The 25,702-nt window shown below is 39.4% G+C and overlaps 1 protein-coding gene across 1 annotated transcript in view; it reads right to left on the bottom strand.

The window, feature by feature from the left end:
- LOC124798994 (neural-cadherin-like) overlaps window positions 1–25,702 on the bottom strand; it is a 331,157-nt gene that overhangs the window by 269,442 nt on the left and 36,013 nt on the right. Inside the window, exons 5-6 of the mRNA XM_047262530.1 lie at window positions 12,833–13,138; window positions 12,395–12,668 (exon numbers count right to left, since the gene is read on the bottom strand). Of these exons, the coding sequence (XP_047118486.1) occupies window positions 12,395–12,668; window positions 12,833–13,138 (580 nt within the window). The remainder of the gene's footprint in view (window positions 1–12,394; window positions 12,669–12,832; window positions 13,139–25,702) is intronic.

A 25,702-nucleotide genomic window follows, 5' to 3' on the forward strand; every position in this document is an offset into this window, starting at 1 on the left:
ACAGAAGCATCAATAAACACACATGAAAGCATTACTTCTAATTCTATTATTTCAAAGCAACTGAACGGTCTGATGGAACAGCATAAAATTATGGATCATTTTTTCTAAAGTGTTTGGTTGAGCACATACCTCTACTTTGCATTCTGACTCCTGTTTCTCATTACATTTTTCGAGTAGATAATTCATTTTACTGGAGGATAGAGATCAATGTTTTTCTGTTCTTATTTAAATCATCATTCCCTTTACTAAAAATCAGTTTCACTTGTTTTCTATAGCTGCACTCTCATCTGCCAATACTTTACTTCAGATTTTGGAGGCTAACCTCTTCAAATGCAATCCACCTTGTGCTTGGCACTTACTGGTAATGAATTTATTAACTTGTAAGATGAAGAAGTACTGCAACATTAGGCAGGTGATGGAGCCCCTTAGGAAAATAGCGGAAAGATCGGGGAAGAAGGCCAGTGTTGACTCTGTCTGCTTGCTGGGGGGTCTCATCTGAGATGTGGAAGAGGCCCTGCCAGCAGCGATAGAGAGCACTGGGTGCACCCGACTGCAAATTGTTGCTCATGTCGGCACCAATGACTCCTGCCGTCTGGGTTCAGAGGTCATTCTCAGTTCATACAGGCGGTTGGCAGAGTTGGTGAAGGCGGGAAACCTCACTCGTACGGTGGAATCTGAGCTAACCATTTGTAGTATCATTCCCAGAACTGATCGCGGTCCTCTGGTTTGGAGCCAAGTGGAAGGCTTAAACCAGAGGCTCAGACGATTCTACGGAGATCTGGGGTGCAAATTTCTCGACCTCCGCTATCGGGTGGGCAAATGCAGGGTCCCCCTGAATAGGTCAGGCGTGCACTACATGCAGGAAGCGGCAACAAGGGTAGCAGAGTATGTGTGGAGTGCACATGTGCGTTTTTTAGGTTAAATAATTCCCTCCCTACGCCCAACAGGACACCTCCTGAGACGCGGCAAGGTAGGACTAGGCAAAATGCAACAGGGAATAACGATATTAATGTGCTAATAGTAAACTGCAGGAGCGTCTATAGAAAGGTCCCAGAACTGCTCTCATTAATAAACGGTCACAATGCCCACATAGTACTAGGGACAGAAAGTTGGCTGAAACCAGATGTAAACAGTAATGAAATTCTAAACTCAGATTGGAATGTATACCACATAGACAGGCTGGACAGTGAAGGGGGAGGCGTGTTTATAGTGATAAGAAGTGCAATAGTATCAAAGGAAATTGACAGAGATCCGAAATGTGTAATAATTTGGGTGAAGGTCACGGTTAAAGCAGGCTCAGACATGGTAATTGGATGTTTCTATAGGCCCCCTGGCTCAGCAGCTGTTATGGCTGAGCACCTAAAGGATAATTTGGAAAATATTTCGAGTAGATTTCCCCACCATGTTATAGTTCTGGGTGGAGATTTTAATTTGCCGGATATAGACTGGGAGACTCAAACGTTCATAACAGGTAGCAGGGACAAAGAATCCAGTGAATTTTTTTTTTAAGTGCTTTATCTGAAAACTACGTTGAGCAGTTAAACAGAGAACTGACTCATGGTGGTAACATATTAGACCTTCTGGTGACAAACAGACCCAAACTACTTGAAACAGTTAACACTGAACAGGGAATCAGCGATCATAAAGAGGTTACTGCATCGATGATTTCAGCCATAAATAGAAATATTATAAAAAGGTAGGAAGATTTTTCTGTTTAGCAAAAGTGACAAAAAGCAGATTTCAGAGTACCTGATGGCTCAACACAAAGTTTTTGTTTTAAGTACAGATAGTGTTGAGGATCAGTGGACAAAGTTAAAAACGATCGTACAATATGCGTTAGATGAGTATGTGCCAAGCAAGATCATAAGAGATGGAAAAGATCTACCGTGATACAACAACTGAGTTAGAAAACTGCTGCGGAAGCAAAGGGAACTTCACAACAAACATATACATAGCCAAAGCCTAGCAGACGAACAAAAATTAAGCGAAGCGAAATGTAATGTGAGGAGGGCCATGCGAGAGGCGTTCAATGAATTCGAAAGTAAAGTTCTATGTACTGACTTGGCAGAAAATCCTAAGAAATTTTGGTCTTATGTCAAAGTGGTAGGTGGATCAAAACAGAATGTCCAGACACTCTGTGACCAAAATGGTACTCAAACAGAGGATGACAGACTAAAGGCCGAAATACTAAATGTCTTTTTCCAAAGCTGTTTCACAGAGGAAGACTGCACTGTCGTTCCTTCTGTAGGTTGTCACATAGATGACAAAATGGTAGATATCGAAATAAACGACAGAGGGATAGAGAAACAATTAAAATCGCTCAAAAGAGGAAAGGCCGCTGGACCTGATGGGATACCAGTTCGATTTTACACACAGTACGCGAAGGAACTTGCCCCCCTTCTTGCTGTGGTGTACCGTAGGTCTCTAGAAGAGCATAGCATTCCAAAGGATTGGAAAAGGGCACAGGTCATCCCCGTTTACAAGAAGGGACGTCGAACAGATGTGCACAACTTTAGACCTATATCTCTAATGTTGATCAGGTGTAGAATTTTGCAGCACGTATTATGTTCGAGTATAATGACTTTTCTGGAAACTAGAAATCTACTCTGTAGGAATCAGAATGGGTTTCGAAAAAGACGATTGTGTGAAACCCAGCTCGCGCTATTCGTTCACGAGACTCAGAGGGCCATAGACATGGGTTCCCAGGTAGATGCCATGTTTCTTGACTTCTGCAAGGCATTCAATACAGTTCCCTACAGTCGTTTAATGAAGAAAGTAAGAGCATATGGACCATCAGACCAATTGTGTGATTGGATTGAAGAGTTCCTAGATAACAGAACACAGCATGTCATTCTCAATGGAGAGAAGTCTTCCGAAGTAAGAGTGATTTCAGGTGCGCCGCAGGGGAGTGTCGTAGGACCGTTGCTATTCACAATATACATAAATGACCTTGTGGATGACATCGGAGGTTCACTGAGGTTGATGCTGTTATATATCGAGAGGTTGTAACAATGGAAAATTGTACTGAAATGCAGGAGGCTCTGCAGTGAATTGATGCATGGTGCAGGGAATGGCAATTGAATCTCAGTGTAGACAAGTGTAATGTGCTGCAAATACATAGAAAGAAAGATCCTTTATCATTCAGCTACAATATAGTAGGTCAGCAACTGGAAGCAGTTAATTCCATAAATTATCTGGGAGTACGCATTAGGAGTGATTTAAAATGGAATGATCACATAAAGTTGATCGTCAGTAAAGCAGATGCCAGACTGAGATTCATTGGAAGAATCCTAAGGAAATGCAATCCGAAAACAAAGGAAGTAGGTTACAGTACACTTGTTTGCCCACTGCTTGAATACTGCTCACCAGTGTGGGATCCGAACCAGATAGGGTTGATAGAAGAGATAGAGAAGATCCAACGGAGAGCAGCGTGCTTCATTACAGGAACATTTAGTAATCGCGAAAGTGTTACGGAGATGATAGATAAACTCCAGTGGAAGACTCTGCGGGAGAGACGCTCAGTAGCTCAGTACGAGCTTTTGTTGAAGTTTCGAGAACATACCTTCACCAAGGAGTCAAGCAGTATATTGCTCCCTCCTGCGTATATCTTGCGAAGAGACCATGACGATAAAATCAGAGAGATTGGAGGCCACACAGTAGCATACTGACAATAATTCTTTCCACGAACAATACGAGACTGGAATAGAAGGGAGAACCGATAAAGGTACTCAAGGTACCCTCCGCCACACACCGTCAGGTGGCTTGCGGAGTATGGATCTAGATGTAAACGTAGATGTCACGCTATTTTCATTCCCAGTCATTTATCCTATTTATATACATCCACTGTCTTGGATTTGGGATTGACAGTTTTGGCTATATATCTCTCACCTTGTTTATGAGCTCGCTTCATTTATTCCCACACGCACAGAGACATGTTATACAAATAAATAATAACAATGATTATAAAACGTCCAACAATCGACATAACACCTTCCACACTATGTTTTTTTCTTTCTTTTATCCTTTTCTAGAAAATCTTACTCCCAAGCTATGCAAAGCACAATGTTGACACCTCTTCCTCTTTCTGAGCTCAACATCTCACTCATTATAGAGGGATGCTGAGTCAGTTTTTCGGGATAGCAAATGGGAAGTTGCAGTACAGAAAACGGCTCAGAGATCACCAGTGTGTGTGTGTGTGTGTGTGTGTGTGTGTGTGTGTGTGTGTGTGTGTGTGTGTGTTTGTGTGTGTGGTGAGTTAAGTGTTATGAAACAATGTGTGTTTAGTTTTTGCAGTGACTAATAGTGAGATACGAGTGAACAGTGTGGCATTACATTTTTTAATAAGTTATTTGTAAAGAAGTCTTGTATACCAAGAGTAAATCTAATGATTGTCTCTAACTAGAAGACTGTAAATGTATGTTTATACAAATTAGCTTATTTTAAATTGGTCTAAATACTTTAACATATCCTATATCATTGTAAAAAGAGATCTACAGATGAATAAAGCTACTACTACTACTACTACTACTACTACTATTACCACCACCACCACCACCAACACCACCACCTTCATATATTTCATTGCAGGCTACAGATCTCAGGTCCTTTGAGTTTTGTCTGGCATTCCAGATGTCTTTTAGGTGTTTATTCATCTGATGTATCCCAATCCCAGGTCAAACATCAATTTTACAGTTTGGTGCATCGGTGTTTCTTACATTACTGGCACTCCATTTGTATATGTTTCCGGTATCCCATGTTTTCGGTCCTTGTTCACTACCTTCAAACTGTCTCTCTACCGTTTCAATCTCGAAAGGCGCATGGGAAAAATTAGCACTTAAATTTTTCTGTGCAAGCGCTGATTTCTCTTATTTTATCATGATGATCATTTCTCCCGATGTAGGTGGGTGCCAACATAATGTTTTCGCCATTGGAGGAGAAATCTGGTGATGGAAATTTCATGAGAAGAGCCTGTCACAACGGAAAACATCCAATTCACATATCATGTCTGTGGCACTATCTCCACTATTCTGCAATAATACAAAACAAGCTGCCCTTCTTTGTACTTTTTTGATGTGATCCATCAGGCCCACCTGATGCGGATCCCACCTGTTGCGCCTTCTAAGTGTTCTGCCAATGAATCATAGTCTTTGGTTTGCCCTACCCACAACATTATCTATGTGATTGTTCCAGTTTAGGTTATTTGTAATTGTAATCACTAAGTATTTAGTTGAATTTACAGCCTTCAGATTTGTGTGACTTATTGTGTAATCAAAATTTAGTGGACTTCTTTTAGTACTCATGTGAGTAACTTCACACTTTTCTTTATTCAAGGTCAACTGCCACCTTTTGCACCATACAGTTATCTTATCTAAATCATTTTGCAACTTGATTTGATCATCTGATGACTTTACAAGATGCTAAATGACAGCATCCTCTGCAAACAATCTAAGATGGCTACTCAGATTGTCTCTTATGTTGTTAATATAGATCAGGAACAACAGACGGCCCACAACATCATCCGTCAGGCCTACCTGATGCGGATCCCACCTGTTGTGCCTTCTAAGTGTTCTGCCAATGAATCATAGTCTTTGGTTTGCCCTACCCACAACATTATCTATGTGATCGTTCCAGTTTAGGTTATTTATAATTGAATATAAACAAAACATCAGTCCTTATCAAAAGACAATGTAATGTATGAGAAATAATCTTACAGATTGTCAGAATGAAGTGAACAAGGACCAATCTGTAAGATTATTTCTCACACATTGCATTGTCTTTTGATAAGGACTGAAATGGTGTCTCTTTCATTACTTGCAATCCATTTGTATATGTTTCTTGGTTTCTAATGTATTTGGTCCTTGTTCACTTCATTCTGACAATCTGTAAGATTATTTCTCATGCATTACATTGTCTTTTGATAAGGACTGATGTTTTGTTTATATTCACTTTTGTGTTTATCAGATTAAGAATGTGATCACTTTTCAACAAACAGCTTCACATTTTCTTCTTTTGATTCCCTTTTACATTTAACAACTTCACAATATGTTCTCTTTTCATTGGAGTGTTTCACATTTTCTTCTTTCAATGAAGCAATTCCTTTGTCTAGAGTTTCTGTGTCACTTAATAGTTGTTGTATAGTTAAGTTTTTTGAGTTCAAAGTTTTTATCATTTCCAACTTTCCTTCATGCTCACAGTCACAACACAGCCATAGAAAATCATCATTTATAAATTTTACGTCATTTTCCACATATTTCAAGTCACCAGTAGTTACATTTTACACAAATGATGCCTTTTTGAACACGTTTCTCACATTTCTTACATGCTGAAGCATTACATACTGGCTTTTTTGTGGATATCAAAGTGTTACTGGGTTCATGCATTCCTGTCATGTAGGTCAGAGTATGTAGTAATTGATGGAAAGTCATTGAGTCAAACAATTGTAATATCTGGCATTCCCCAAGGAAATGTTACAGGCTCTTTGCTGTTTCTGATCTACATAAACGACACAGGAGACAATCTGAGCAGCTCTCTTAGATGTTTGCAGGTGATGCTGTCATTTATCATCTTGTAAAGTCAGCAGATGATCAAAATCAGCTGTAAAATTATTTAGACACGATATTTCTATGGTGCAAAAAGTGGCAATTGACTCTAAATAATGAAAAGTGTGAAGTTATCCACATGAATACTAAAAGGAATCCACTAAATTTTGGTTACACAATAAATCACACAAATCTAAAGGCTGTAAATTTAACTAAATTCTTAACAATTACAATTAACTTCAGTTGGAATGATCACACAGATAATTTTGAGGGCAAAGCAAACCACAGACTGTGATTTATTGGTAGTACACTTACTACAACAGACTGACTGAAATGACTGCATAAACCAGGCTTGTCTGCCCTCTTCTGGAATATTGCTGTGTGGTGTGGTATCCACATCAGATGGGAGTAATGGAGGACACCAAAAAAGTTCAAAGAATGGCAGCTGGTTTTGTATTATCGCAAAATAGGGGAGAGAGTGCAACAGATATGACATGTGAATTAGGGTGGCGGTGGTCATTTTTCGTTGTAGCTGAATCTTCTCATAAAATGTCAGTCACCAACTTTCTCCTCTGAATGTGAAAATATTCTTTTGACTCCCACCTACATAGTGAAAAATGATCATCATGATAAAATAGGATAAATCAGAGCTCGTGCAAAAAGATTTAAGTGCTTGTTTTTTCCATGTGTTGTTAGAGAGTGGAACCATAGAGAAATAGCTCGAAGGTGGTTCAATGAACCCTCTGCCATGTACTTAACTGTGAACTGCAGAGTAATCGTGTAGATGTAGATGTGCACTGATCTGTTGGCACCATCATTCTTGCTGGCAGTTTTAGCTTGATATGGTGTTGTTTATGTTGTCAACGAACTGGAGCACTATAAAGTCGAGTTCATCAATAAGGCATTCCATTTTAATGAACTCCCTTGGTAGGAAAGCCAAGAGTCTTATTTCATTTTTTGATTTAATGCTGATGAAGAATATATTGTATACTCAGCCACGAGTCAAAGAATGTCATTTCAGTATCAGGTTTTAACTAACATACGATAAGTTTCTTTTCACAAAGAACTGCTATTTTTAAAGAGTGATTAATTTTAATGTTCCATCCTTGTCTGTTTGTGAATATATCCAGCAAGTTGAATACTGACAATGGTCCTGTTATAGATTAACTTACTTTACAAGGGCAACAATATTCTAGATTGCGTGAATACATGAATTTCTAAAACAAGAAGGCATTAGAAATACATGTATGCTATACATATTAAACTATCTTTAAGTAATTTTAGTTACTAAATTTTTCTCTACCACTTGCACTGCCGCACACTAAACTCCCAATAATATCACAGTTACGGGACTGAGGAGGTGTCATATTATCAAAAAAGTTGGATTACTGTAGCTAAGATTTGTAAAATTAAGCTCAAACTTCTAAGCCCAGAAAATTTCAGTTGTTTTGCATAAACATTGAGTGGGTACTGCTCATAATGTAGTAAACCTATTGTTACAATACATATTGAGTACATACATACGTATTTTACAGCCATTGAGGTTATAAAAAATACAAATGTAGATATAAGACAAATTTATTATGTATGTATCTATATATGTATTACACTTGTATAGAAATACATACAAAGATGATGTGACTTACCAAACGAAAGTGCTGGCAGGTCGATAGACAAGCAAACAAACACAAACATTAACACAAAATTCAAGCTTTCGCAACCAACGATTGCTTCATCAGGAAAGAGGGAAGGAGAGGGAAAGACGAAAGGATGTGGGTTTTAAGGGAGAGGGTAAGGAGTCATTCCAATCCCGGGAGTTGAAAGACTTACCTTAGGGGGAAAAAAAGGACAGGTATACACTCGCACACACACACACACATATCCATCCGCACATACACAGACACAAGCAGACATATGTGTGGATGGATATGTGTGTGTGTGTGTGCGCGAGTGTATACCTGTCCTTTTTTCCCCCTAAGGTAAGTCTTTCCGCTCCCGGGACTGGAATGACTCCTTACCCTCTCCCTTAAAACCCACATCCTTTCGTCTTTCCCTCTCCTTCCCTCTTTCCTGATGAAGCAATCGTTGGTTGCAAAAGCTTGAATTTTGTGTGTATGTTTGTGTTTATTTGTGTGTCTATCGACCTGCCAGCACTTTCGTTTGGTAAGTCACATCATCTTTGTTTTTAGATGTATTTTTCCCACGTGGAATGTTTCCCTCTATTATATTCATATCATTAATTTGAAATACATAACATTTTCATACATACACACAAAGGTATACAAATAGCATATTTTTCACTTAAAAATATCTGTAATAGTTTTTTGTCTTTTCTTTCATAAAGGGTCCATCATGGCTTTTTCATGAATGTCTTTTAACATTAAAATGTTCTCGTAGTTGAGTTCCCTCCAGTCACACCAACATACAAAAGTGTTGTCAGCCACTATAAACTCTTTGCAAGTGATGGTGCATTTCACTTCTGTGGCTGCCTCAATTGGGTCATCGTCCACAACATAAGCCATAACTTCTTGGATTATCTCCTCTTCTGTCGGTTCAGAATCAAGGTTAACATGTAACACCCATTTTTTCAGTTATTCTGCATCTTATTCCTGAATGTTAATTTCATCACAAAGTGTGAGCACAGCCTTGGTAACTTCATTACTATCTTCAGATTTGTTATCTCTGCCATCTTTCTTTGGAAGGACTATGTTTCAAGGTCAAATATTTTCCCAAAATTTTATCAGTGTTACAGGGCTGACTAGATGCCATGCAAATGCTCCAATCACAATAGGATCCTTGTTGTTAAACTTTTCCAAGTTTAATGTGATGTCTGCAACAGGTTGTCTGAGTATATTAATCAGAGATGCTATTTGTTCAAAATGGTTCAAATGGCTCTGAGCACTATGGGACTTAACATCTGTGGTCATCAGTCCCCTAGAACTTAGAACTACTTAAACCTAACTAACCTAAGGATATCACACACATCCATGCCCGAGGCAGGATTTGAACCTGCGACCGTAGCAGTCGCGCAGTTCCGGACTGCGCACCTAGAACCACTAGGATGCTATTTGTAATGTACTTTCAATGTTTTGATAACATCTTAATTCGTCAGCTGAATCACTGCAGTGATATTTTTTGGTAAATACAAAGCCTTTATGTAGCCATCAGCCATCTTAACTCATTCCTTCTTGTCCAGGAGACCTGGAGCACTATTCCAGAGGCGTTTGCACAAACTATTAATGTAATATGCCCTTTTTGAGGTTTCCTTCCTGAAACTTTTTTTTCTTCTTCCATGACAAAAGTTTTTGTTGGGAGCTGCCATCAGTTTAAGCCCGTTTCATTGGCATTATACAGGTGTTTGGGCAAAAGGCCTAGTTAGTTAATTTTGGCATTTAAATCTTGAATGAACTGAGAAACTTCAGTCTCATCAGCTGATAGTTTTTCTCCACTCACCTGCAAGAAATGAATGCCATACCAGTTCTTGAAGTTTGCAAACCAACCATCGCTGACATGAAAATCATCTTTGTTGGTCATTTCACGATAAAAAAGCTGAGTTTCTGTTTTAAAATATCTCCTGAAATAGGGAAATGTCTGCTTCTTTTTTGTTTAAACCAAACGTACAGAGCTTCGTCAACTTGAGGGTATTTGCTCCTCCGGGGGCTCTCTCTTACACTCATTTTCAATAGTTTCTATAAATTGTTCTACTTTACACCTATTTTTTAAATGTCATAAATGGTAGATCACCCCATATCAGAAGCTTTAGAAATGGAAGTTAGAGGTTCATCACGGTCATAGTATTTAATATTTCCCATTTATCAGTAAGAGTACTAGATTTAAGCTTACGTTTAGCATTCCCACATAGCTTATGTTTAGCATTTCCACTTATACTCACCATTGTACAACAATTTTTAACATAAAAATCAAAACAGAACAATTGATCTATGTTTCAGAATTCAGATTCACTAATATGTGAAAGGAGCACTCTCAGTAACACATTTGAAGCATGTGCGTGAATAATGCTGTATGGTACATTTTGCGTCACCTTGTTACAATCCACCATTCTTGTAATGTACAGCATTATTCGCACAGAGACATGAAAACTGCATGAGTCTCCTTGCTGTTTAGTGCTCCCCTCAGATAACACACAGATCAACTACACTCATGTTTAGAAAAAAACAGAACACCTTTAACAACTAGAGATAGGACGTTCATAATCACAGGAAATGTACATTAATATGTTCTGCAGAAATGATTAGCATTTGAACCATGTCAGCATATGGGTTCAGGGTGAACAACAATATTGCAGCACAATACCACCTACCAGAAAAACATGCCTGTGGCTCTCTTTGTTGCTATAAACTGGAGGTAATAGATCAGTGTGACTCGAGCAGATGTGCAGGATGCCTTGCAGTCACATGCATGAACCACACCATCAGATCAGTGAGTTTGAAAGGGAGTACTTTATTGGCATGAGAGGGTGTGATGCATCCATCCAGGAAATTGCTGCTCATGTGGGATGAACTGCTTTGGCAGTGCAATAATTCACAGAAAGCCATAGAACATGACAAGATGAGCCTAGTCACACCACCCACACCAGCCCCCCAATAAGATTTACACCTTATACAAATGGCATTACAGGACAGATCAGCATCCTAATTGGCTCTAGTGGAACAGTGGAACACATCATATACTATTAGGGGTGACAGTCTGCCCCATTTATTATGGCATGGGTTACATAAGCTTCGTCCACTTTGCCTACCTTTGGTGAATGTGCAGAAACGTGGTAGATGGCAGTGGTGTATGGAACGATATCACTGGGGACAGGAACTGCATCAGATAGTATTTTTGGATGAATCCAGGTTCTGTTAGAAAATTATGGCTGCATTTTGTTTCACCGCAGACAGGGGAAGTGACATCACAGTGACTGTATTCGCATAAGACATACTGCACCAACTAAAGGCCTTATTGTGTGGGGTTCTATTTGGTACAACCACAAATCACAGCTGGTGCATGTCCAGGGCACTGTGACCAGTGTGCCTTACATAAAGGGCATCCTGCAACCCATAGCCATACCGTTTCTGCACAACACCCCAGACATCATTTTTCAGCAAGACAATGCATGATTACATGTTTCTGCACAAACATATGCCTTCTTGTTGTCACAGGATGTCAACGTTTTGCTTTGACCTGGCAGATCACCAGACTTGTCACCACTTGAAAAAATGTTGGATATTGTGTAATGATGGGTGCAGTGCTGTGTCCAAGTGCCAAGCAACACAGATGAACTTTGGAACCACATGAATGCAGCATGGATGGCTGTACCATAGGATGCCAGTCACTCCTCATACTGATCTAAGCCATTATGCTTGTTATCAGGGCCACTGGCAGACCCTATGTTTACTAGGAAACAGGCCACACACTCAACTGAGGTGACTGAAATGCTAATCATTTCTGCAGAACACACTAATGTACATATCATGTGAATATGAAACCCTACCTCTAGTTATTCAAGGTGTTCTGTTTTCTCTGAACATGAGGGTATTACAACACACAATGCAGACTGCCATTCACAACATCATTTTGTGTGATTCTATAAAATGTCAACATGTGCCATAAAGTGCACATGTTTCATTTATACTTGTGTGAGGCCCAGCGCAGATGGGAGGAGGCACCTGTCATGACAAGTGTGTGCCTTACCGTGTCTGGAACAAGCACAGTTATGACTTCTGACATGGCGTCAAAAGACTACCAAGTGTGTCGGGCTGTCAAATGTTGGATTATTGCAAGTCTACCGTAGAAGTCCTATAAATATTTATTTTTTCTCAAAATCTAAAGATTTACTTCTATGAACTTACTTTGTTCACACTCAACTTTAAAGGAGGCGTGGATTATACTGCTTGCATTTGGGTCTATTCTAAAACTGAAAGGTGGTCCATTACTTTTTAATTTGTCATCATCATCTGTAGCAAAAATTTCTGCAACTTTAGTTGGTGGTATGTGCTCAAGAATGACAGGCTGATAATCTTCAATTAATCTTGGTGCATTGTCATTAACATCTTGAACAATTACCATTAAAGTCGCAGATGAAGTTTTTGCTGGCATGCCATCATCTATTGCCAGAATCCTGATCTGTAAAAAAATCCAAACAGTAAAACTTGTTGATGGTGTAGCAAATCCTTTTTGTCATACCACACTGATTATTACATGCCTAACACATTTCAAAGGTTAGTCAAATGGTATTCCAGTAACAAAAACTAATTTATAATGAAGTGTTTAGCATATAAAATAATTACCTGATGTTTAGCATGGTTCTCTCTATCTAGCTGTCTTTGGATTAACACAGCTCCTTCATTATTAATAGAAAACTGTTTCCTCCTATCAGTTGCTCGATCGATTACATATTTAATTTTGCTTTTTCCGCCGTTGTCAGCATCTAAAGCTTGGAAGTTGCCTACTGTTGTTCCAATTTCAGCATTTTCATTGACAAATACTTCAACATTGTCATTTTCAAACTGTGGTTTATTGTCATTGACATCTAGAAGCCTAACAGAAACCCAGGAATAATCTGTATGATATATGTCACTGTCAGCATTATGTCCCTGAAAAGATTGAAAACAAATGGATTGCTTGTGCCATAATAGCTACAAAAAAAGAGGTCTAAGAAACTGCAGTGCGCTACTTGTTGGATATGATATGTCAGCTTTGTTTTCAGGATCCACATTTAACAAAATAATTTATTTTTCATCGCACTAAGTCAAACATCCATTTCTACACAATGGAAAGTACAATAAACCACTGATTACTGACAAATACTATATAGAACAAATGAGCACTCGCAACAGACAAAGCTTAGAAATAAGCAGTTATGGAACACATCATGATGATGATTAAATCTTCTCAGGTCAACAGCTGAGACAATGTGTTGTTCTCCGACAATGTTTCAGCAAGTTTCTTACTTTCCATCTTCGGGTAACATTTTGTCTAAGATGGCAAGTAAGAAACTTGCTTCAGAGTTGCTGGAAAACAACGCATTGTCTTTGCTGTCAACCCGAGAAGATTTTATCATCAAGATTCGACAAGAAAGCTTGCATTCTCACATCCTGATGATGAGCATGACAGTGAGCTTTAAACTGACTCAACATCAGCACATGCAGCAACCTCAAGCAGCTACATTATGAGAAGTAACCATCTCTAAGAGAGAAAGTTCTCAATGAACAGAATAATGTAGTACAAATAAAACTCACTGCTCACACAAAAATAATTTTTAAGTAACCTTTTCAGGAGAAAAGTATTTTTACCTTAACTTGGCAGTACATATATTTGTAGACAAAAATCAGCTTAGAGGCCACCTATCACACTGAATGACAAATAGGCACATATAAAAATCATATAAGCTAACTGGCTTTCAAGCTTCAACTTGTCTTCTAGTTTTGATATGGTACACACATCCATGCCGGCAAGGTGAAATTAGAATTATATTAACACAAAAGTGTTCGTCTCTCACTGTGCAAAATGAAAAGCCATTTCGTGTATTTGAAAACAAAATTTTGAGGAAAATTTTCGGAGCAAAAAGGGATGACATTAGCGGAGAGTGGCAAAAACTGCATAACAAAGAGGTTCATGAACTCTATTCAAACCCTGACATAAGCAGTATTATTAAATTACGTAGGCTGCGATGGGTGGGTCACGTAGCTCGAATGGATGAGGGCAGGGCAGCACACAGAGTACTGGTAGGGCACTTAGAGGGAAAATATCCTGTGGGGAGACTGAGGTGTAGATGGGAGGACAATGTGAAGGCTGATTTGAGGAGCCTAGGTATTGCAGGTGAATGGAAGGTAATAGCCCAAGACAGGTACAGATGGCGAAAATACATTGCTGTAGTAATGGACTCTCGAGTCCAGTATGACCAGTGAGTGTGTGAGTGTATTAACACAAAACTGTTTTGAGTGAAGCTGCTATTCTTTAGCTGAAAGACAGAAGCTAATCTTCTGTCATAAATATTGTTGTACTTCATTTTTCACTTTCAATTTGAGTTAATCTGTCCATTAGTCTGCTTCATCACCATATGACAAATTAATTAACCACAGTGATAATTTAGAACCTAGGTTCCATCGATAAATTCCAATAGTACTGTATCAATGTTCTGGTTAAAACTATATACCACTTTCAGCTAGGTGGCAGCTATCTATGACAGATAATGTCATAAACCATCTTGTCAGCACAAAAGTCACTATTCTAGCCAATGACGGGTACTCAGTCAGCAAACTGAGGAACTGAATCACGGAAAATTTGATGTGTGTGTCAATCTACACGAAGCAGAGGATCTGAACACTATGTAGGGACTTGCAAAAAGGAAGCACAAATGCAGCCACCATGAATGATCAAAATATTTACCCTGTGGAACCAATTTGGGAGCCATGCCTATATTAGCTGATCTTTGTAAGAACTGACTGGCCTGGTCTATTGCTGGTGGCAAATAAACACCTTAATCAGAAGCTCTGCCCATACTAGACTCCATGTGTGTAGTCTGTGAGGGCTTTCTTGACTACTCTGACATGAGAACCATGTCACCCCATCTGTGTCCCTCTCTATGTCTGCTGGTGGGAATACTAAATCACTCTCTCCTGACCTGGCCACGGCCTTGTTTCCTTAGCAACCTCTGACATGAAATTGGAGATTTCCCAGCGGTGGGTGATTCAGTTGACTCTGCTGGAATGGTGGAAGATTGTGGAGGCTAGCAGAACTGCAGGTCTACCTGCATCACCAGGGTTGAGGCCTCATCCAAGGGCAAGTGAGGAAATGAGGGCACAGGTCCCAAGTCCATGGACTCAGCATCAGGAGGCATGGCTAATCACCATCAGCACCATAGTCCACAGACGAAAGTAGGATGTCGGTAGGCGTGGTGGGAGTGGCAGCAGCTATGCACACTGCCACAATTGATAGAACTGCAGGTCTACCTGCATCACCAGGGTTGAGGCCTCATCCAAGGGCAAGTGAGGAAATGAGGGCACAGGTCCCAAGTCCATGGACTCAGCATCAGGAGGCATGGCTAATCACCATCAGCACCATAGTCCACAGACGAAAGTAGGATGTCGGTAGGCGTGGTGGGAGTGGCAGCAGCTATGCACACTGCCACAATTGATAGACTCCTATAGAGAAAACATCGTCACCAACCCTGTTGCTCATCTGGAGCAGAGACAGTGGTGTTGTGGGTCGAATGATTCACAAGTGCAACTGTTCTGAATGGCAGGTCTGATGTTCCTGACTCACATCCACTACAAACAAACGCCAACCTCTATCAGCCACCACAGATCCCAAGAGACATCCCTGCTGGTAGTCAGAAGACTGGGCTCGAATGGTAACCCTGCAAGGAAGAGTAACAAATTGATGCGGCCCTACAGCTGGTGCATGTGCAAACATTCTGCTACTAAGATGTGTTGCTCAGTACATAACCAGAAAGTTTAAAAGAACATAGTGCAAGATAAGATAGACATGGACTTCATGATTTAGGTCTTGAAAATTCACACATATCGTTCAGTCTCTGAGATAGAAGCCAGGTGAAATAGGGTGGTAATCAGGTGTGGGATACCACTGTGAAGGCAAAAAATCTGCAGACTCACACAACACCAGTTGACAACTGTTATCATCTATGAAGCTCTGGGGGGAGCCCTCGAATACAAAAGTGACTGGCAACATGTGAATAGTTGCTAATGACATCATGAAGGATGGTTTGACTACACAGAGGAAACTGGAGATGCATTAACCACCACCAAGCACGTTTCCCCAAAATGGGCCTGTGAAGACATGTACCCTGTCCCAAGAGTGCTTTGGGAGTGGCCGGGAAAACTGACACAGCAGTGCTGCCTGGTTCTGTGCACAGGCTGCATAAGCACACACAAGATGTTCAATACTGTGTTCTGTCAGTAGCCAGTGGACATGGCACTGAGACAAAGCCCTCATGTGGGACACACTTTAGTAAGACACATGCAGCAGATGGAGTATGTGAGGATGCAACGCCAGAGGGACAACCACTCAACACCTTTGCATGATAAGAATGAGAACCTCCTAGATAACATTGAACTGATCTAGTAGTAGGAAAAATGTATGGTATCCAAGTCTGCTTCCAACAGAGTGCACTCTGCCCATCCTGTCTGAACTGCTGAGACAGTATTCTGGAAAAGTGGGTCAGCAGCTGTGAAATCCTGCGCTGTTAATGAAAACTCCAGAAATGTCTGCTGCAAGGTATCATCAAATGTCGAAATGAGAGCCACCTGTTGACCAGACTCCAGATTGGGTCCCGTTGACATCTGTGATAGTGCATTTGCATTAGCTTGCTTGGAGGTCATAACAATAATTACAAAGAAACAGTGCATACTTCTGCACTCAGTGGGCAGTCCTATCTGGTAGCTTAGAACAGGGGCAAAATAAAGAAATCAGTGGCTTGTGGTTGGTGATCAGTAGAAATTTTACTTCATAAAAAGCATGAAGTTTTTTAATAATGGGAGTGATAGCCAGTAACTCCTTCTTCACCTGTGAATAATTTTTTTGTGTACCTGAAAGCATCTGATGCATAAGCAATGGTTTGCTCAGTGCCAAGGTGACAGGACTGCCACACTGGAATGACTCAGTGGTCAGAGTTAATGACTTAACTGGCATAATAGAAGCCAAACACGGAGCGGATCACACCACTGCCTGTTGGCAGTTCACAGACCACACAAATGTGACACTCTTTAGGTGAAGCTTCTAAGGGTTTTGGCGACAAGAGAAGAGGTGCAAAGCTGGACTGTGAACTTCACACTTCTCTTACTACAGTGGACTTACTTGAAACTTTTAGCCGATCCGCTTCTCTGGATATGTGGGGTTGTATCAATCTCCACAACTTCTTCTCCGAAGAAATAATGCCAATTAGAGGAACTAACAAATACTCTCTCTTTCACTAGAAATAACTCGGTAACCTCATACTTTCAGTTCAGTTCAGGTATATTTTCATCTCCACAAATTTCACATTAACATACAAATTCTTGTAAGCCAACTGTGATGACACCCATTAGATACAATGAATCATAATCACAATTGCCTGGTTTTAACAACCAAATAATTTATAGACATCCCCTGAGTCTTGCTTCATTCAGAGCTAAGATATGAAGTAAGTTAAAAGTCTATAGTCAAATGTTCATTTTTCTTTTTCTTTTTTTTTCAGCAATCACATTTACTAACACAGAAAGAGTAGCATTTAATTATACCATGTCCTCTCCTACAGTGTCTGTGGTGCATGCAGCAAACACCTGTCGACGCCGCTCGTCTGATGCAGCTCCTGTCTTCCATGATAAATGTCAATCCTGCACATACAGACATGTGTTGCGCAGTAAGTTGGCTCTCTCTCACACTTATCTTTAAAATATCGCGTGTTCGAGGTGGCAGAAGGTTGAGTGGTTCCAGAATTTAGGTGTAAATTCTTGAAGCACTACAAGCTGTTTAAGAGGATGGCAGATGTGCATGGCCTGGGGCACAAACTCATAATAAGAACAATCTCACCCAAAAAGGAGTGGAACTCCTTCAGGTTCTTCGGCACCAGCAAGATAATGCTGGTTTCGACATGCTCATCCTTAAAGACGACATCATCTTTGCTAAGCACATGTCCCAAAAAATGCACGTTTGGGGCAAAAATCTACATTTTTGTAATCTGCAACAAAGACCATTCTCCATGCATTGGGAAAGTGCCTCCAGATTGTATATACGCTCCTTTCATGTGAAACCCATGAGCTGAATGACATCAAGGTATGTAACACAACAGAGAATGGTCTTAACCCAATGCTTCATGTACCCTTGATAAATTCCTGGGGCAGACAACATTCAAAAATGCAAGTGCATAAACTGGTGAACCCCAAACACTGGGAAGTGGTATTAAATGACAACTGCAGGTGTGCATCACACAACTCAATGTGGGTAAAGTACTGTCAGCCTGACAACTTCACCGACAACTTCTCCAGCTACACAAAATGGGATATGAGTCCTCAACAAACTGCACATTGAGTGCCTGTTTAAAATCGCCAAAAAGGCACACAGCAGCATCTGGCTTCTGATTACCACCATCGGGGTCGCCCACTGACTAGACTAAATGGGAGAGATGGCATTGATTTCCTGTCAGCACTACAATTTGGCTTTGACCTTGTTGTGCATGGGAAAGGGAAATAATTTGGGGGAAACAAAATTTAGTTATTGCTGATGGCTTAAGGGAGACATGGATTTCAACATTTTTCGCCTGACCCAAGATATTCTCAAACAGCTGGTTGTATGGCCATAGTTGAGAGTCCAAACCTTGAAAGGGGATTGAATCAAACTAATGAGACTTTCTCACTGATCTAGAATCCCAAAACAGAAAAAGCATTTAGTCAAAAAATATTTTGAAGCAAAGTTGAATCAACCAGTCAAAACAAAAGTTTCCATTTCACGTTCTTATAAGATACTGAGAATATAACTGCACCTGCAATAGAATAAGCTGTTAATTATAAGATAGTACTTACAAAGGCCAAGAGCATGTTCATGTCTAAATTAATCGGGCATACTATTGCCTCTTGTCAATTTGAAACTCTATCAGTTATCCATCCATAACCAATGCAGGTAGAGTACACTGGGTAGATGCTCATGGGGTGTCGGAGACAGCCTCAGAGGGATAACACGGGGGCCTTTGATGACCATCCGGCAGCTTGCTGACTGTCACAAACTAATGCCAAGTGGCCTCATATTTGGTATACCCCACACAAAGTATATATGTACAGGCATTCTTGTCTAATGTCTAGCTTATATCAACCAGAGCAGGATCATCAACTCACCCCCTGAGCAGCAACAGATGAAAAAGGAGAGAAATGCCGAAAGCCTGAAAAACATCTTGAGTGTGGGCTACAACTCTCTGACTTACATGTTCCCATCGAGGTGCTGCAGATAATGATGGGTGTGCAGCATCATGTTACCAAACTCTAAATATCAATGGCATCATTATACGGTGGCTCAGTGGAAGCCGAGGTCACCTGGCCCATTCCACAAGGTAGTGCAGGCTGTTTAGATGGGTATCTAACTTCGACACTTACTGGCAGCTGGCCTATGAGTGAGAGTGTGGTTCCCACACCTTCTTATCCTAAAATCAATCTCTGAAGATCAATTGTAGGACTGGACTGGATGGGTGAAGAATAGAGAGCAGTGTTACATAATGATATGAGATTCTGTCTTGATGCTAGGGATGATCATCTGTAAGTGCAGCCTCAAGCAGAAAGTAACTACTGGTATGGGTTGGATTGGTTTGTTTGAGGGGCCAGGCCAAACAGCAAGGTCATCGGTCTCATCAGATTAGGGAAGGACAGGCAAGGAAGTCAGTCATGCCCTTCCAAAGGAACCATCCCAGCATATGTCTGGAGCGATTTAGGGAAATCACAGAAAACCTAAATCAGGTTGGCTGAACACAGGATTGAACCATCGTCCTCCCGAATGCGAGTCCAGTGTGCTAACCACTGCTCCACCTAGCTCAGTCATCTACTGGTATGTATTAGGTATTGAGATGCTAGACCAATTCCAGGCATGATATGGGGAGCCTAAACCTAACCTGACCTTATATCTCTGTTGTTGGTGGAGAGATTATTCAATGACACAAGATAAACCCAAAACATTGTTGAGGGGGTCAATCCATATGAAATGATCCAATGAGAGTTGCTTGACCATTTTTAAATATTCTGATTTTTTTTACATATGATTACCCTACAACTGAGAAGTCCAAACCTATTTTTTTTTTAAATTACCTTGCACTATTACTGAATGGCAGCCATTTTTATTTGTTAGTGCACAACGGTTTTTCAATTTGGAGATATTATCATTAAGTTGAATACCTCTGCACTGGGTTAAGTTACAACATTGCAACTGCCATGACTGTTTTTAGAAAAGCCTCCTCTACAAAATTGTTTATTACCCACAATTAAAAAAATAACCAGCTAAAATGACCTCCAAAGTTTGGTGCTGAAAATTTAGCAAATCCACTTTTTAGGCCCCAAAGTAACAACCAAGGAGTAGTTTGTCAGAGTGTTTTTTTCTCTAGTTAGATATCATCAACTGCTAGCCTTACACAGAGCAAGAACATTGACAAATGTTCATCTAATTTCTTAAAAAATTTTGAAATTTGAAAATCTTTATTTTTTATGAACATAAAAATTTGGTTTTTTGCAAATTTTGTACACTTATATGATAGCAAAGTACTGACAAAATTTCAACATTGATATTTGACTGTGAACAAAGTATGAATTTTTGAAAATGATGAAATAATTCACATTACACTACAGTTGATCCTATGGTTTATTGTTTCATTGTAATAAAATTTACTTGTAACCTCTGTTTAGTTAACACTATCAGCCTGTATTAATTAGTATTATTTATTTTAATAATAAAATATTAAACAACAGGAGCTATTGCTTTAGTTCTACATTAAAAAAATTGCCCATTTGCATCTAGGTTTATCCTCAGTTAAGTAACACATTATTATATGTTCAAAATGATAAAAGTAAAATAATAAACATGTGACATTTCTCTACTGTTGAGAAGTGTACAGTTTTGTGCATGAATTTAGTCCTCAAGAAAAATTTGTAGAGGAGCTCAGTGGACAGAGATACAAGTCGACACAGGAGGCCTGTAGTCAGTGACAAGTCTGTACATTAACTGCATTTGCACTGTTGTAGTCAGTTTGTTCAGAAATCTGTGTTAGAGTGGATGCACATACTTGATTGGTGTATAGAATATTATATGTGCAACTTTCTGGAAGATTAAAACTGTGTGCCGGACCAAGACTCAAACTCGGGACCTTTGCCTTTTGCAGGCAAGTGCTCTACCAACTGAGCTACCCAAGCACGACTCACGCCCCATCCTCACAGCTTTACTTCTGCCAGTACCTCGTCTCCTACCTTCCGAACTTTACAGAGGCTCTCCTGCGAACCTTGCAGAACTAGCACTCCTGAAAGAAAGGATATTGCGGAGACATGGCTTAGCCACAGCCTGGGGGATGTTTCTAGAATGAAATTTCACTCTACAGGGGAGTGTGCGCTGATATGAAACTTCCTGGAAGATTAAAACTGAGTGCCAGACCGAGATTCGAACTCAGGACCTTTGCCTTTCGTGGGCAAGTGCTCTACCAACTGAGCTACCCAAGCACGACTCACGCCCCGTCCCCACAGCTTTACTTCTGCCAGTACCTCGTCTCCTACCTTCCAAACTTTACAGAGGCTCTCCTGCGAACCTTGCAGAACTAGCACTCCTGAAAGAAAGGATATTGCGGAGACATGGCTTAGCCACAGCCTGGGGGATGTTTCTAGAATGAAATTTGCCCGTGAAAGGCAAAGGTCCCGAGTTCAAGTCTCGGTCCGGCACACAGTTTTAATCTTCCAGGAAGTTTAATATCAGTGCACACTCCACTCTAGATGAAAATTTCATTCTAGAAACAGCCCCCAGGCTGTGGCTAAGCCATATCTCTGCAATATCCTTTCTTTCAGGAGTGCTAGTTCTGCAAGGTTCGCAGGAGAGCCTCTGTAAAGTTTGGAAGGTAGGAGACGAGGTACTGGCAGAAGTAAAGCTGTGAGGATGGGGCGTGAGTCGTGCTTGGGTAGCTCAGTTCGTAGAGCACTTGCCCGCGAAAGGCAAAGGTCCCGAGTTCGAGTCTCGGTCCGGCACACAGTTTTAATCTTCCAGGAAGTTTCATATCAGCGCACACTCCACTGTAGAGTGAAAATTTCATTCTAGATATTATATGTGCTTTTGGCAGGAGTAAATTTTTTAATTAACTAAAATAATTTTAAAATTTAATAATAAATAAATTTGAAATACTAATTGGAATGCAATAAAAAGGATGAACAATGCTCTATTGAAAATACAGTAAGTGAAGTGTGTCACAAAACAGTTTATGGTTCAGTTTGAAAAAAACCTACAAAATGTTAATGACTCTGATGAAGACATACAAACTTTGATTGAATTACAACCAATTTCTTCTATAATGATGAAAGAAATCAATTTTTGACAAAATAATGTAATTGGATAGAAAAAAAATCTACTCACCAAGTGGCAGCAGAACACACACGTAAAAGAAGAGACGGTAACTCTCTCCTGCCCTGTGGTTCTGCGTGATTTTCCTGAAATCTACACCTTTTCTTACACCTCTCCAATCCTTTTCCTTCACTTCTTTTCCTTCCCCTTCAACCCTTCTGTCTGAAGAACGAGTCACTGGCTCAAAACGCTTGCCTAATTATAGCCAAGTAGGTTCTTCTGTATCATCAGTTTGCGAATATCATGAGGAAAAATATATTCTGAAGTACAATCACATTTTTGGAAAAAATGCTATGATCTCAAATTTCCTAAATATCCTATTATTAAATGTTTGAGGGAAATACAACTTTAGCATTTGTCCTTGTTAAGTGCGAGTAAAACAGCTTCCCAAGTGAAACTTAATGTTATTCCTGGGACCTCCCTGTGGCCAAATTGTTACTCAAAAATGTTTAACGTGAAACAAGGGTCCAGAATCATGTAACCTTGTCAATGACATTTATATTCCTCATGAGGAAGCTCTTAGCAAATTGGATTTTGCTTGTTCTAATTTAGAGGCATCTCCTGCTTCAAAATAAGAAAAATGAGTAGCGGTACATGAAAAGCAGCTATTGAAAGCAAGATACAATGAATTTCAGACAAAATTATGTAAGATTTAGAGTCATGCTTTAATAAAGGAGATGCCAACTGTATTTCTAAAAAAGAAGAAAACCTACAACCAGAATTGTCCAACCCTGAATATTTGGCTTAACTGAGATACTAAAAAGCAAGTGTTCAGTACCACCTAAAGAGGAAAAAATTTAAAATTTAAGTTTGCTCCCTGATGCATGCTCAAGAGACAAAGCAGTTCATCAGTTTACTGTTTCTGATCATTTGGTTAGACTAGCCCAAAAATTACTGAAAGAACAAGGTATTCTACCAATTTTAGAAAGAAGAAAGGAGCAGATCCAATTGAAGAAACAACTGAAAAGATCCAGCAGTTTTTTCTGTAGATGATGAAAACAGAACAGTGTGCAAAGATAGGAAAAGAGTTGTTATAAATGGAGTTAAAGTAATAAACCAGAAACTACTAGTGCTGTCATATTTAAATGAACTTATGTAGCTTTCAAAAATTCTCATCCTGAATGCAAAATTGGAAAGTCAAAATTTTGGGACCTTCACCTGGGATGGTGTATTTTGGCCGGCTCCTCAGGAACATTCTGTATGTGTTTATTCATATCATCAGAATGTCAAACTGATGACTGTGGCTACAAAACCCAATGATATTAACTAAAGAGGGTACTAGATTTAAGGGTCTGTGACACTAACAGCTATGACTGCATGATGAGTTTATATGATAAATGCCAAAGTAAAGAAACTGCTCTCAAACCGTTTAACAAATCTCAGGAGGAAATGTCCAATAACGTTACCTTCAAACAGTGTGTCACAACCAACAGCACTGAAATGGCAACAGTGGTGAAGTCTCAGGAAGAGTACTTTTAATTTTTAATTGATAACTAGAAAATCTCAAAAGTCACCACCATGTTTCTAAAATACCAAGTAAGTTTTTGAAGAATAAAAAGGCACAATTTTATGAAACTGAAAGGCATAATCCCAGCTGATTTTTCAAAAAACTTTATATTTGTGGCTCAGGATGAAAAACAAGGGTACTACTGTGTCAATGACCTCGCAACAGTGCATCCATTTGTTCTGTACTTCAAAAATGAGAAAGACAAAATTTTCAGTTCTTCAATTTGCATTCGTGACCACTTGGAGCATGACACTTTGATTGTCCATGTGTTTTTAAAGTACATAGCAAATTACATATAAGAAAAGTTTCCCAAGGTTGAGAAACTGATATACATTTCAGATGGAAGTGGTAGTCAGTACAAGAACAAAAATAATTTTTTAAATCTTTGCAACCCCCAAGTATATTTTGGGCTGGAGGCTGAAAAGCACTTTTTTGCCTCTTCCATACACAGACCAAATTCTTACAATAGAAGACAATGTATGCCTTCTGCAAGGATTATATTAAAGACATCACATATTTTCTCTTCAAGATAGAAGAGGTAGTTCTTCATATCAAAACAACACTTCAGAAATGAACAAAGTAATCCCACAAATTCCTTTGCATTGCAGAAAACTTAGGTTGGTGACCAAAATTTATGAGTTTCATTGGGTCACTAAATTACATATCTGTCTTTAACATTGAATGATGTAGTGGCAGGTGGGTATCGTGTTGTAATGTATTGTATATTTTTGGTCCTGTGAATCATACACTGTACAAAGGTACATAATGATATAGGACAAGTCAAATAATTTGCAATAAAGTTTAACAGAAAAACTGTTGTATGGTTTTCAGTATATAGCAATATAACTCTAACATATGGGAATAACATTTCATAAATACACAAATAAATTTTACACGCACACATTTCATACTTTCTGCCCTGATTATACACACACACCACATCAATCTACATGTACACATTTCTTATTTTGGCCTTAATTGTATAAACCATTTAAATTTTTAACATATTTACACTGTAGATAAAAAATCATCAACACTGCAGTAGCCATTCTGTAGAAAGTAGTCACTCACTGCAGTTTTGAACTTATGCATGCCAGTTATTGCCTTGATTTTTTTAGGCAGTTTGTTATACAGTTTTTTTTTCCTGCTTGCAAGGGTCCTTTTTGTTTTAGTGTTGTATGTGAAAACTGCATATGTAAATCTTGATTATTCCTTGTGTTGTAAGAATGGATATATTGGTTTTTTGGAGCAATCTTGCTATTTTCATCTACGATTTTCCTTATAAACATTATTGTTTCTAGGATATATAGGCATGGTAATGGAAGAAAATGAAGCTTTTTAAATGAGGGTTTGCATGAAGATAGAGATGCTGAGACTTCCATGGCTCTTATAATTCTTTTTTGTGCAATAGGAGCTTAAACAGATTGGAAGATATTTTTGGAAAACAGTGATCAGTGATGTTTATGTGTATATTTACCACCCTGCTGGCCCAAGAACACCACTGAAGAAATCTATTAACAACAAAGTTTGGATTCCAACGAAATATGTATGAAGGAAACTTTCAGTGCTTGAACTTACAACAGCA

This window comes from Schistocerca piceifrons, chromosome 5, assembly GCF_021461385.2.
Source record: "Schistocerca piceifrons isolate TAMUIC-IGC-003096 chromosome 5, iqSchPice1.1, whole genome shotgun sequence".
NCBI classification, from domain to species: Eukaryota; Metazoa; Arthropoda; class Insecta; order Orthoptera; family Acrididae; genus Schistocerca; species Schistocerca piceifrons.